General features: G+C 40.6%; 1 protein-coding gene across 1 annotated transcript in view; it reads right to left on the reverse strand.

Annotated features, from left to right (window-relative positions):
* Positions 1 to 1,868: 1,868 nt before the first annotated feature.
* LOC104667983 (mediator complex subunit 12L) overlaps positions 1,869 to 14,601 on the reverse strand; it is an 89,047-nt gene continuing 76,314 nt past the window's right edge. Inside the window, exons 28-29 of the mRNA XM_030928746.1 lie at positions 4,498 to 4,579; positions 1,869 to 2,208 (exon numbers count right to left, since the gene is read on the reverse strand). Of these exons, the coding sequence (XP_030784606.1) occupies positions 2,156 to 2,208; positions 4,498 to 4,579 (135 nt within the window). The 3' untranslated portion in view covers positions 1,869 to 2,155. The remainder of the gene's footprint in view (positions 2,209 to 4,497; positions 4,580 to 14,601) is intronic.

Below are 14,601 nucleotides of genomic sequence, written 5' to 3' on the forward strand. Positions count from 1 at the left end.
GCATTCCTCAACTTTCCATAGAATCTTGGAATTAGAGTCTTAGCATAACTAACCTTCTCACCTAAAAAAAAAGAACACAGATATGCCCCACAGCCTTCATGTGCAAAATGATTAATAATTTAACTCACCTCTGCAAAATATAAAGTGCATACAAATGCTATGCAATTATAACACTCATTCTTAAAACAGTATTACTGTTGTTTGCAATGTTGAGCTACAAAATATATGGTTCAAACTGAACTGGCAAAGAAATTTGGAAAGAAATAACAAAGATGAAACATGACTCACTCACTAGGCACAACATTTACATTTCGGTTCTTTTGCCAATGCAGTCATTATATAGATATATTACTTTGAATAAAACAACTTCATAAGCTTATCTAAGTATGATTCTTGAGAGGAAAAAATCTGATATACAAAACCAGCAAAAATGTGTACAGATAATCTTCTGAAAGCAGATAGACTGTTAATTTAGTGAAAAGAATGGTTTTTAATGTTTTGGCAAAGTCTTTCCCAGCCCACAGTAAACACAAAATGGGCAGGCTGGAGTGAAATATTTTCACAGTGTACAAAGCAGTTCACATGGATGTTGCCACAGCAAAGTAAGCTGACATGTATTTGAGGTCATTTGCATGAGTCAAACTTTGCAATGAGTAACTCACCTAGGAAGATATAAATTATTTGCAAAAGAAAATGTCTACTAAAGTTGTACTAGCTAGATTTTAAAAAAGTAGATTTACGTGGTCTGCTCATTATAGACAAGTCTATTCACAGTATGCTTGACTATATTATATGTAAAATCATATGGCAAAAGAAAATGAAATAACAGAGAACATGGGAAAATATCCCCCACATATGTTTTAAAATGCCCTGCAATTTTCACATTCAAAGTTTTATGCATCTAAATCTAAAAAAATATTATATGGAATACTCTTAAGTTACACAAACTGATAATTTACTGGTTTCTTTTTTACTCTAATAGGAGCAAATTACCACATACTTGAACAAAGTTAAAATAGTTACTATTTCTTTATAATAAATTTGATGTATAATTTACTTGTGCTTTTTGCACCAATTTATAAATACAGTATATGCAATACACAACCAAGACTGACACTGACAGTAATAATTAAATTCAAAATAGCAAATACTTACCATACAAAATAAACAGCAAATACACCTTGTATGAAAACCAGAGCCTTCTGGACTTTGGGGCCAGATTCTCTGGAAACATGTCAAGTGTGAGCACTGGAATCTCAAGCCAGCTGCTGGGGTTTTTCCCTTAAGGTGGCATAAGGTTCAGGAGAACCAAAACTGGCAACAAATAGTTGGACGATTCCACTGCAGTTCTTTCAGGCCTTTAGGATGTACATGTTGTACCTTCACAATGACTCTCATCAATGATCTTGCCTCAAAACAAATTTGAGTACAGCTACTTCTAACAGGTTTCCGCACATCTTAGGGCGGCTCTCACAGGAACCTTGGTTTAGGTTCTTAGTTTAAGAAGTCTAAGTACTAAGCAACAATCTGTTTCAGCACCTTTTGACCACAACAAAAGCAAAGAAAAGTCCTACATAAATAAGAACAAAGTTTATAAAGTGCTTATGAGATTACAAACATTTCAAATTAGAGCAATGCAAATAAATGTCCATTTCACCATCACAGGTGAATGCGGAATAAATGGGTCACGTTTCTGTCAAGATCTGACATTCCTTTCAAATCAGTAGTTTGGTCCAGCAGAGTTTGGAAAATAAAATTAAAAAAAAAAAAAAAAAACTTCATCATTAATGAATGAAATACATAAATACTTTAAATCCATCATAATCCATTCTTTCTAGAAATGTGAAATTCAAAAAAAGCACCAATTTCAAAAGGTCTGCTAGCACACTCTTCCGGGAGTAGGCCTGCCTGCATGGTTCACATTTGTAAACCTACTTTAAAGGTGAGTTCAACAAAATCAAACCATAACTTCTCCTTGGATTTTTGTTTAAACACCTTTTTTTTTGGGTATGTGTGTGAGATGTAGCATACAATACAGTAAAATGTCAAAGAAATGATAAAACAAAGGGACATTTTTAAGATGACTAATGCATTAAATTTGATTTTCTGTTTTTCAGTGCAAACATAAAACATCATGTCTTCTCCTCTTGCAGATTCAGAAGTGTGAAGGATGCCCATATGGAGTCACTCCTTGCTGTGGCTGGTTGCCTAAGGAGAAAAATAAATTCAACCAAACTTACAGATACAAAACTATTGCCCAGATAGCTGCTACCCTCTTGTCACTGCTCTCAGTATCAGCCGCAGGTACAGGGAAACAGAGTGACCAGAGAGTACCATCCTTGTCCTGAAAAACCCTTGTGGTAGGATTCAAGTACCACCCCACAGAGAGGCCAACTTTGGTTCACAGTCCACACTTGCCAATGCAACGCCACAGGATTTAGTTTACTGGCCCATCCAAAGTGTCTCCCTCTGAACTAAACTACTTGGTATTAACTTTCAAAAGGAGTACAGTAAAAGTTTCATAAAACATTGAAAGTTCTCAAAATGCTTATAAAAGTCAGCAATTCTGCTTTAACACATAATTCGTAAGAGAACATTAGATTGGAACTGAGCAGTTTTCTGCAAATGGCCATAAGATATGTACCTCAGAACTGTGCAAGAGTATTTGCAGGTGCAAAAGTGTGTGTGTGTGATGACTCAAGCATGTGCCCATGTAGACATGCATGCCTGCACATGCACACAGAAACAAGGAATGGTCAGTAGATACCAAAAAATGACACAGGCTTAGAAACAGCTACTGCTTGTTTAACTCTGGAGTATTCAATGGGGGCCCCATTCATATGGGCCACGCTCTCAAAGCAGCCCTCTGGAGTTGTGTGGTGAACAGCTCAGCCTAGTCACCACTCTTCAACAATGAAGTCTGGTGTAACTGCTTATCAGGCAGCCGAGTATGTACCGTGGTTAAGAGGTGGGCTCTGGAAGGAGTGCCTCTGAGTTCAAGTCTCAGCTCTATTAGCTGAAAACCTTGGGTAAATGAGTCGATGTCCCTGTTCTTCAGTTGCTTCCTCATCTGTAATGTGGGAACAGTAATAATATGTAATCTCACAGGGTGGGTTAAAGTAAATCAATATATGGAAAGTCCCAGTGCCTGGGTCCTAGAAAGTACTCCATAAATGATGGCTTTAACAAAAAGCTGAGCTCTGGTAGACAGGAATTAAGAGTAGATATCTTCCCCCAAACAGGTGCCACTTTATAAAAATCATAGGTACCTATTTCTAAACACTAGAAGAAAAAATCTGCCTTAAGATTATATTTTCTATAAGAATAAGGATTCTGGAATTAGTGAAACATAATGAGATTTTAATTACAAATGTCTTTTAATAAACCACATCTATTAAACAGTAAACAGTAGCTAGAAATGAAGATTTACTTGATTTAACTGGCATTAAATGAGACCATAAGAGGAAAATATTTTTAAAGAAGAAAAAAAATATTGGGTATGCACTGGTAGAGACACTGAGGTGTAAAAGGGACATCCCTCTGTCAGAAACCAAGCTGCCCCTCAGTAATTACATGACTTGTTTCCTTACAGTATCAGCAGGCTACCAGACCTGCACCACTGCCTTCACCACAAACTGCTCTTCACTCTGGTACCTCACAAGCACATAATCCAAGACCAAGAGGAAACTGCTAGTCTCACTCATTGCATGGATGGACAAACTACATGACCCAGATAATGGCGGCCAAGTTGGCATCAAAATTTACGTCTCCTGACTTCCAGGCCAATATTCTTTGCATCACAGGGAGCTTGCTCCCATTTCTAAAAGGATTTGCTGTTCTATGACACCAGCACAGGGGTGATTCAATTCATTGAGATGAGTTATGATGAAATGGGCTATTGGTATATTCTCTAGAAAGGCAGCATATTAAAAAACAAACACAAACACCACACCAGCACTACAGGCAAGATTACTAGGGAGAAAACACTGCCTCGCCATGCTGTCTATGATGTTACAGGGTTTGATTGAGGAGTGACTATCAGAAGGGCAGGAGGGTGCAGTGGTTAAGAATATTCACAGTCTGACAGTTTAGTGCTGGCCTCCCTGTATCCGAAGATCTTTGGGAGGCCAGCTAACTTTATTCATCTGTATAATTAAGGGCATTAGCTGATGCTCCCTGAACTCTCCAGCTTTAAACAAAGGACACCTTTGATTCCATAGGAGTCCCCACAACGAGAAGAAACATTTCTAGGTTCTGGTGGAAGCAAAAAGAAAGTATCTTCACTGAATTTGAGAAAAATTGGGGTTTTCCCAGGAAAAGAAGCATTCAAGCCAAAACCAAACCAAGACAGAATGAAAATACCTTGGGCTAAACCAAATACCATGAACACTGTACTGAGGAAGATGGTACCATCTTGGGAGAGCCGCCACTTTGTTTTGCTGGCTTATTTTTAATTTTCCAGGAGCCATCTGTTCCATGACACACAGGGGTACTTACTTGAAAGCTGCTTCTGGAGCTGCCGCACCAAGGCGGCCGTCTGCTGCTGCTGCTGGGTCTGCTGCAAGCCTTGCCTGGGAAACTGTAATGGTGACAGGAGAAAGGACAGCAATCATTCCATGGTGCCAATCACAGACAAGAACAGAGACTAACTTGTAGTGCCAGTCTGTAAGGTACTTCTCAACACTTCATGAAAAAAGGGCCATGACCAGTGTGTGTGAATTTTCATCTACACCTTGCTGTACCTCTGGTGAACATCTGAAGTACCCCATCTATTCAGGAACCCACGCTCCAGGTTATTAGTTGGCATTTATTTGAAGAGCCCCATTGAAGAACTCCACACTACAGACGGAGCTCAGCAGTTCAAAGATCCTGGTCATCTCACCCTTTACCAGCTAGCTCATGAGGATCACGATATGAATATTGGCAAAATGAAAGCTCTCTGGTTGGAAGATTTGTTCAAGGATTACAGGCTGTGCCTTGCATAAATGGGAGAAAAGAATCTGGTGTGGCAGAGTGGTGCCCTAGAACTGGGGCTCATTTGGGACTATACCCTCCCCATGTGATGGAGGATGAAGGTTCGCTAATCCCACCCTCAGAGCCAAGGCCTGGGCAGGATGAGTGAGGCACTAACTTTAAGAAAGTGCTAATTCCCAGGGCCATGCAAATACAGGCTCTGTAGGAAGAATCAGGTTAGAGGCACAATATAGGCGGCCACATGCCCTGATTCTATCCACTAAGTTCATGCAAGAAATTGTGGTTATTCCAAAGGGGAAAAAAATCAGCATCTACTAGAAGCAAAATTACTTTTGGTTAGAATCACTGGTAGTGCCAATTTACTTTTTCTTCTTAATCTTCAAATTTCAGACTATCGTTTTCTCCCTTTTCTTTCTTTCCCTTCTCTCCTCCCCCGACCCTCTTCTCTCCTCCTCATCTGTCACTGTCATAAAGGAGGCATTCTGACACAGGCACATACATCAGCACTGTGCTGGCTGTTTCCCATGTGCCCACCCTCCGTGTGCTCACCAGGCTGCCTGTGTGGAGAGCATCAACAAGGCTGGCCCCTCTGCCCTCCAACTTCTAGGTGGGGAGGGGGTGCTCCCAGGAGACTGGAGCACAGGAGCACAGTGAGGCTGGGAGGGAGCAGAGGGAAGTTTTGTTTTTGCCAATTTTCCTCCATGGGAATCTCTGCTGGCTGGACGCGCCCCACTCCAGGAAGGTTGCAGCTCTGGTCAGGTACCCTCCCCACCTCTCTCCCCTTCTTGTCCTACTGGGATTAGGGGCAGTCAGTGAGTGCGCCATCACCCACGGCTGGTTTTCCATACCTTTGTAGTTCGTCTTTTGAAAAAGACTCCTCAGTTACCTAACGCAAGTACAACATCTATTTCCTCCTCAGAGCTTGCCAAGAATAGCCCAGGATTATAAGTACAGTTGCCAGATTTAGCAAATAAAAATACAGCATGTCTAGTTAAATGTGAATTTCAAATAAACAACATTTTAGTTCCAAGCATGTCCCAAATATTGCACATGACAAATACTACATTTGGTGTAAGTATATTCCATGCAGTACTTGGGATATACACTGAAGTGTTATTCGTTGTTTACCTGAAACTCAAATTTAACTAGGAGCCATGTATTTTATCTGGCAATCCTATCTTATCCTCTATTTAGAGGGCATTACCAAGCTGATACTTTTAAAACTGAATATTTGGCATGACAGCTGGTTCAACTGTTTCTCTCCCACCAGACAGTGAGTGACTGAAGGACAAGGGCTTGGCCTATCTACTGATGTATCTGTAGTATCCAGCCCTGCCAGGCACATAGCAGGTACTCAGTAGCAACTGATGGAATGACTAATTCTAATAGCCTTCAATTCCCACAACTTTCCTAATAACAAGAAAGATCCACCAAACTAATGAACTATTTCCTCCACCAATGTTACTATTTTCCCCAATACAAATTAGAGAAGCAGCAGCTTGCCATTTTATTCCATTGCCCAAATCAAGAGTAAAAAATAAAAATCAATCTTTCATTTATATGGAAATGTTAGTAAAGTAAGTATTCTTTTCTATTCAGTAGTTTTTATGCTTACTTGGGGAAACTACCCTATTTATTTAACAAAGCCTTATATTGTACTATGTGCCAGGTACTGTTCCAGACATTCTATGTGTCTATTAGCATATTTAATGCTGACTCAGCTGTAACTGTCCTCAATCTCTTATCCAAAGTCCTAAGACAGATATGTGCTTTGGAATCTGAACATATGCAGTTTACTAAGAAACATTCCTAATATGCAGACCAGGCAAAATGTAGGACAGCACTCCATAATCAAGCATATTACATTTCTGTAGCAAGCACATGAATAATTATATCAGATAGGATAAATGAAAAGAGCCTCATGTCTATTCAGGTCAGCTTTTGCCACCAATGAGTTCATGTCAAATTTTCCTGTTCACTTCTGACTGGTTAAGACTGCTGCCCCCAGAAAATGTCCCATATCTATACATCTATCATCTTACAGACTTATTTCACTGTGGTAAACACATTTAAAATCTACTTTTAGCAATTCTGGAGTATACATTATTAACTATAGTTACCTTGCTATGCATTAGATCAACAAAACTTATTCCTCCTGTCTAAATGAAACTTTGGACCCTCTGACCAAACACTACATTCCCCTCAAGGCCATCCATGATTGAAAATATCAACTTCCAAATATTAACTTATTCGGAAATAATTACAGATTCTAAAAGGCTGTCTATAAAGATGTCTAAGCTGATTGAATAGCATATTGGGGTACATGGTATATAAACAGTAAACATTTATTCATTCAACAAACACATAGCTGCCTTCTTTATGTTCATTTAAAGCCTACTTCAAATAGAGTATTTCACAGAATAAAACACTGTAGTGGTTGCCTCAGATACTACATTTTGCAGAGCCTAAACAGTAATGTGTACACGTGTGAGCGTGTGTGTGTTGGGGAGTGCAAGGTGGTCTGAGGGTGGCTTAAGAGGTAGTACCTAGTCAGAGGGCCTCAAATTGTGATCCAGGGATTCCTGGGAGAGGTCCCCAAGACTCTATTAGGTTACCTGCAAGCTCAAAACCATTTTCAAAATACTACTAAGACATTATCTGCTTTTTTCACTTATTTTCTGATGCACATACATTACAGCTTTCCAGAGCCTACATAACATGTGCTATTACAACAAATAAAATGTTCTCTATTAAACCAGACATTGAAGAAATTTTCAAAAATGTAACACAGGCCAGGCACAGTGAGTCACCCCTGTAATCCCAGCACTCTGAGAGGCCAAGGAGAGCAGACAGCTTGAGCCTCAGAGTTAGAGACCAGCCTGGGCAACATGGCAAATCACCATCTCTACAAAAAATTATGAAAATTAGCCAGGCATGGTGGTGCATGCCTGTAGTTCCAGCTACTTGGGAGGCTGATGTGGGAGGATCACTTGAGCCCAGGAGGTCAAGGCTGCAGTGAGCTGTGATTATACCACTGCATTCCAGCCTGGGTAACAAAGAAAGACCCTGTGTCAAAAAAAAGTAAAACCATGTCATTTTCATATAACTTTATTTTGAAACATATGCCTATTTTTCATAAAAGCATGCTACTTTCAGTAACATGAGTTTATCTTTAGGTACTAAACATAACAATATTTGGCATTAACAATATTTTTTATTTCTAACATGGTAAATATTGATACACAAAAGCTCTTTCGGTCTGCAATAATTTTTGAACATGAAGGGATTCTGAGGCCAAGAAATTTGACCAACTTCCTTAAACTGACCAGAAATACATGGTCTATGTCTACAATCTTCTTACAGTGTTTCATCACATCTGCTTCCTCTTAAGGCCTCTGAATACGAATTTTAACTTGCTTTTATCTGTACATGCACAGGCACTAGGCCCCAGATGCAATTTCTCTGGGCTCTGGAGCACCTGCCACCAGGAGACGAGGGCTGCCTCCAACACCCTACAGAAGCCTCACCACTGAGCATTTCAATTCAAACTGCACCCCTCCTGTGAAGAACTGAACCCTGTATGTGGCTGAGGAAGCACAAAATCACTGGGGGAAATTTAAAGGATTATCCTCCTGGGACTCCTTTTTTTTTTTTTTTTGAGACGGAGTCTCGCTCTATCGCCCAGGCTGGAGTGCAGTGGCCGGATCTCAGCTCACTGCAAGCTCCGCCTCCCGGGTTTACGCCATTCTCCTGCCTCAGCCTCCCAAGTAGACGGGACTACAGGCGCCCGCCACCTCGCCCGGCTAGTTTTTTGTACTTTTTTTTTTTAGTAGAGACGGGGTTTCACGGTGTTAGCCAGGATGGTCTCGATCTCCTGACCTCGTGATCCACCCGTCTCGGCCTCCCAAAGTGCTGGGATTACAGGCTTGAGCCACCGCGCCCGGCCCCTCCTGGGACTCCTTTCTAGACTTCCTGAATTAGAATTTCTGTAGCTAATGTGCTAGAAATCTGAATTTCAAAATGGCTCCCCCAGGTGGTTCATGTGCTTGGTGAGATTTTGGAATCATCACTGTGGTGGGAGTTGAATTTTTAATTTACCAAAACAGGTCAATAAATAGGTTCAGTGAGGTGTAACTAGAGGTCCCCCGAATCATAATCTATGTGTTTTGCATTCCCTCTTCAAATGTGAGAAATGAAGTGGGAAAGATTCTTTTGGCCGATATCCATACTGGAGATGATCTCTCCCCTCTGTGCCTTTGCAGATGTTCATCCCTTCTCCTGGAATACACTTCCTCCCCACTTCATTCCACTCTACCCTTCCCATAAATCGACTCATCCTTCAAAGATCAGCTGAAGTTATCATCCATTCCCTCATGCATTTAAAGAGTGAATCACTGCTTTTGTACCCTTAGTACTGTGTAAATGCCTCTATTAGCAAATACACGGTTTAACATAATTGCTTCTCTCTCTAGGATTCTGGATTTTTATTTCTCAGAGGCAGAAGCCGTGCCATGCTCCTGCTCTAACCACAAGACCAAATATCCAGCTTAATACCGTCAGGTGTAACTAATCAACATGGCATAACCACTCTCCAGGAAATACCATTGTTTGAATTAAAAAAAAAAAAAAACACAAAAAACAAAAACAAAAATGTATTTACTGTAGTTCCCAGGTACTTGGAAGGCTGAGGTGGAAGGATCACTTGAGCCTAAGACTTTGAGGCTGCAGTGAGCCATGATCATACCACTGCACCCCAGCCTGGCTGACAGAGTGAGACTCTGTCTCTAAAATAAATTAAAATTAAAATTCTGAAAATGTATTTTGATGTATTTTTACTTTTATTCAATAACATTTACTTCTTCTGCTCAATCACAGCATAGGTAAAAATGTGCTGCTAATTAGTAATTTCTATTTAAATAAACATCATTTAAATATTTTTTTGTCTCAAAACTTGAGCTTGCCCCATCAGCAGAAGCATATACTGACAAGATCAACCACAGGACTGATGCGGTGATGGACCTGCTGATGCTCAGATGGTCTGGACGCCTTGCCTCCTGAATTGTGTTTTTCCGTTCTTACGGATAATGTGTGATTTTAACAAAGGTTTTTTTCATTGCTTTGACATTCAACAAATGAGTCATTCAACAAATATTTACCAAAATCCAAGCAATCTTCTGGGTTCCAAGGCCACCAAACTGAATAAAATACATCCCTTCCCCTATGACAGTTATGAGGTTTTTGTTGTGACCACTCCATTTGTTAGCAAAAGAACAAAGCAGCAAGGCAACATTTATTTTAAAACTGTACTACCAACTGATGGAGTCCACAGATTCCTCCGATGAACGAAGCATGGTCGTCCATCAGTACAAGCGGCAGCAGAGGAACAACAATGTATACAGGGGCCTCCACCGAGCACCTGGGAAAAACTTGTGCATGCACTCAGCCACATCTCCACCCTCACAGGGCAGCACACTCTCAGTCCACACTCTCAGACAGGGCTAGCAGCTGATGTGTTTCAGAATTTGTTGTGTGTTTATTTTCAAGGTAACTAGTAACTTGCACAGAGTCATCTTTTTTATTTTGAGACAGAGTTTTGCTCTGTCGCTCAGGTTACAGTGCAGCGGTACGATTTCGGCTCACTGCAAGCTCCGCCTCCCGGGTTCCACCATTCTCCTGCCTCAGCCTCCCGAGTAGCTGCGACTACAGGCGCCCACCATCACGCCCGGCTAATTTTTTGTATTTTTAGTAGAAACGGAGTTTCACTGTGTTAGCCAGGATGGTCTCTATCTCCTGATCTCGTGATCCACCCGCCTCGGTCTCCCAAAGTGCTGGGATTACAGGCGTGAGCTACCGTGTCGGGCAGAGTCATCTTTTTAAATCTGTACACAGTTTAGTAAGAAAAAAGTACTATATCAAATATATTGGCTATGCAGTTACCAGAAATCTGATATTTCTTCCCCAACCTCTTTCTATAAATATTACTTCTTCTTTTCCTTCCAAAAGAAACAAAAAATTTCCAAATTCATGCAAAGGAAGGCAATGTTGCTCAATGTTCTCTGGACCTAATGTCTTCCACTTCAAAAGGAGAATCATATTATCTGTACATGCTACTTCCTAATTCCAGAGGCAGTCTGAAAAAATATCTCAACTTCTCTGAATGGAACAAATAAATTTCTTGAGGAAGAGTAAAGGACAATTTCACAAGTGATCACTGACTAAAAGTTAATATAATTAAGTAACGATTGCTACCATTATGCATATTTTTAAAAGGCAAATATTCAATGTAATATGAAATGGACACAAGGATCGGGCGATGTGAAAAGCCAACTATTTACAGCTTTCTGTTAGCATATTTTTTTAAGTCACCAAACTAAGACAACCTGAGTTTAAGATGAAAGGAAATGACGCAGTAGGATGGTGTCGACATTATTTTCTTAACACCAGAAGGAGTTTTAAAGAAAAGATCATGGTCTGTCAACATATTTAGTTAAGAGTTAATTTAATCATAACAACACATAAGCATTAAAAATATTTTTCTAGTCAAGAACTATAATGTAGGCCAAAATCAGACATGCCAAATATATTTTCCCAGCAAGGGCACCATGTCTTTATTTCCAGATGTTTTTCCTTCACAGAATACAAGCAACTTAAGTAAGTAAATGACAACACAGGCATTGATATTAAGTCCGGGCCAGATTTAATTTGTAAACATAGGCTTTTCTTAGTCCTTCTTGCTCTTTTCACAGAAAAACTGTTTTCTGGTGACATGTTTTAAAAAAGCACTAATTTCTGTCCTGAGTCACTTTTTACAAGTTGTTAACTTCTTATTAAGTTTTTACAGTGATTTTTTACAGCCAAAACCAAGGGATGATCATTGTCCCACACATCCTAGCTGATGCCAATGAGCAAAGAGATGAACAAAATAGTCAAAAAGCAATGAATCCATTCTGCACATGTACCCCAGAATTTAAAGTATAAAAAAAAAAAATAGCTGGGCATGGTGGTAGGCACCTATAATCCCAGCTACTCGGGAGGCTGAGGCAGGAGAATCGCTTCAACCAGGGAGGCAGAGGTTTCAGTGAGCCGAGATCACACCACTGCACTCCAGCCTGGGTGACAGAGGAAGACTCTGTCTCAAAAAATATATATATATATTTTATGAGCTCCTAGAATGCATTAAAATAGAATGGACTTGTGCAAAAGCTAAAAAAAGAGAACTAGTTCTGTTCCTCTTACAACAGCAACAAAAGAACAAAAAATATATATTTTCATTAATTCTAAACAAAACTTGAATTCCAACTCTAAAAAAAATTAACATTCAATTTTCTTTTCATTTCAAAAAAAAGAGCAATGAATCAAATCCTACTGCCTTCAACATCTGCCACATTCAGCCTCCTCCATCAAGGCTTCCCAAACTTCTCTCACCTTCTGACCTTTTATTATTTCAGTTGAATTATGTTCCCTAAAAAAGACATGTTGGAGTCCTAACACCCAGTACCTCGGAATGTGACCTTATTTAGAAACAGGGTCTTTACAGTGGTAATCAAGCTGAAATTAGGTAATTAGGATGGGACCTAAACCAATATGACTGATGTCCTTATAAAAAGTGGAAATTTATAAGGACTGGTGTCGTTACAAAAAGTAGACACGTATATGCACAGTGAGAATGCCTGTGAAGGTGAAGGCAAAGCTCCGGGTGCTGCTTCTATGGGCTGAGCGATGCCAAAGAGTCCCAGCAAGCCACCAAAAGCTGGAGGAGAGGCATGGAACAGATTCTCTCTCACAGTCCTCAGAGGAAACCAACTCTGCAGACACCTTGATCTTGGGCCTCTGATCTCCAAAACAGACAATACATTTCTGTTGTTGAAGACATCCAGTTTGTGTACTTTGTTAGGGAGTTCTAGCAAACTAATAAAATGCCTCCAGCTCTTCTATCAAAAATTCAGCAACTATAAACTACTTTCCACAGGCAGTGCTGCCGTTGAGCCACTTCCTATGATTCTAAGTCCTCTAGTGGCAGGAAGCGATGTTTCACCAGCATGCTCTATAACATCTGGCAGGGTACTGGTCTCTACCACACATACCATGACTGCAATGACTTCTGCACTACCCTAAGAAAAAAGCATTTATTGAATTCAACTGTGAATGTCATCAGATAGCAGCAGGACAAGTCATGGGATGGGTGGCAATGTGTTACCATTACCACTTCTGCTTTGATACAGCATGAATCAGAACCCCAAAACAGGAAGAGTTCACTTATCTTCAACAGCTACCTTACCACCCTCTTCTCTAATAAAGAAAAAAAAAAAAGGATAGCTTTGGCTACTACCAAGAACTGAATCTGCTGGAGATGTTTATAAAATATAAATAAATATATTTATAATACATATAATGTATCTTAGTGGAACTATTAAGAAAAAGAAAAATACCAAAAGATAAAAGGAAATACAAAATTTTTCTTGCCAGCCATGGTGGCTCACGCCCATAATCTCAGCACTTTGGGAGGCCCAGGCAGGTGGATCACCTGAGGTCAGGAGTTCAAGACGCCTGGCCAACATAGTGAAACCCCGTCTCTACTAAAAATAAAAAAATTAGCCAAGTGTGATGGTGCGTGCCTGTAATCTCAGTTTCCTGGGAGGCTGAGGCACAAGAACTGCTGGAACTCGGGAGGTGGAGGTTGCAGTGAGCCAAGATTGCACCACTGCACTCCAGCCTGGGCGAGAGAGCAACACTCTGTCTCAAAAACAAACAAACAAACAAACAAAATAAAAAAACACAGCAAAGCACAGGAAGAAGCATGACTGGAAAACTGGAGACAAAGAAATTTGGGGAAGAGGTATGTGGATGAACCTGAGTGGTTGAAAACTGTGAAGATATCTGTATCCTATGTGAGTGCTCGCCAGTGGATGACCTCAGCAGAGGAAGATTTTAATAATCAAGTGGATAGGATGACCCATCCTATGGACACCACTCAGCCTCTTTCCCCAGCCACCCCTGTCATTCCCCAATGGGCCCATGAACAAAGTGGCCACGGTGGCAGGGATGGAGGTTGCGCACAGGCTTAGCAACATGGACTTCCACTCACAAAGGATGACCTGGCTACGGCCACCACTGAGTGCCCAATTTGCCAACAGCAGAGACCAATACTGAGCCCACGATATGCCACCATTCCTCAGGATGATCAGCCAGCTACATGGTGGCAGGTTGATTATATTGGACTTCTTCCATCATGGAAATGGCAGAGGTTTGTCCTCACAGGAAGACACTTACTCTGGATGTGGGTTTGCCTATCCTGAATGCAACGCTTCTGCCAAGACTACTGTCCACGGACTCACAGAACACCTTATCCACCATCATGGTATTCCATACAGCACTGCCTCTGACCAAGGCACTGACTTTATAGCTAAAGAAGTGCAGCAGTGGGCTCACACTCATGGAATTCACTGGTCTTACCATGTTCCCCATCATCCTGAAACAGCTGGATTGATAGAATGATGGAATGGCCTTTTGAAGTTACAATTACAATGCCAACTAGGTGACACTGTATGAAGATAGGCCATGTGTGCTGTGAATCAGCATCCAATATATAGTACTGTTTCTCCCATAGCCAGGATTCACAAGTCCAGG

The sequence above is a fragment of the Rhinopithecus roxellana genome, chromosome 1 (genome assembly GCF_007565055.1).
Source record: "Rhinopithecus roxellana isolate Shanxi Qingling chromosome 1, ASM756505v1, whole genome shotgun sequence".
Lineage (NCBI taxonomy): Eukaryota > Metazoa > Chordata > Mammalia > Primates > Cercopithecidae > Rhinopithecus > Rhinopithecus roxellana.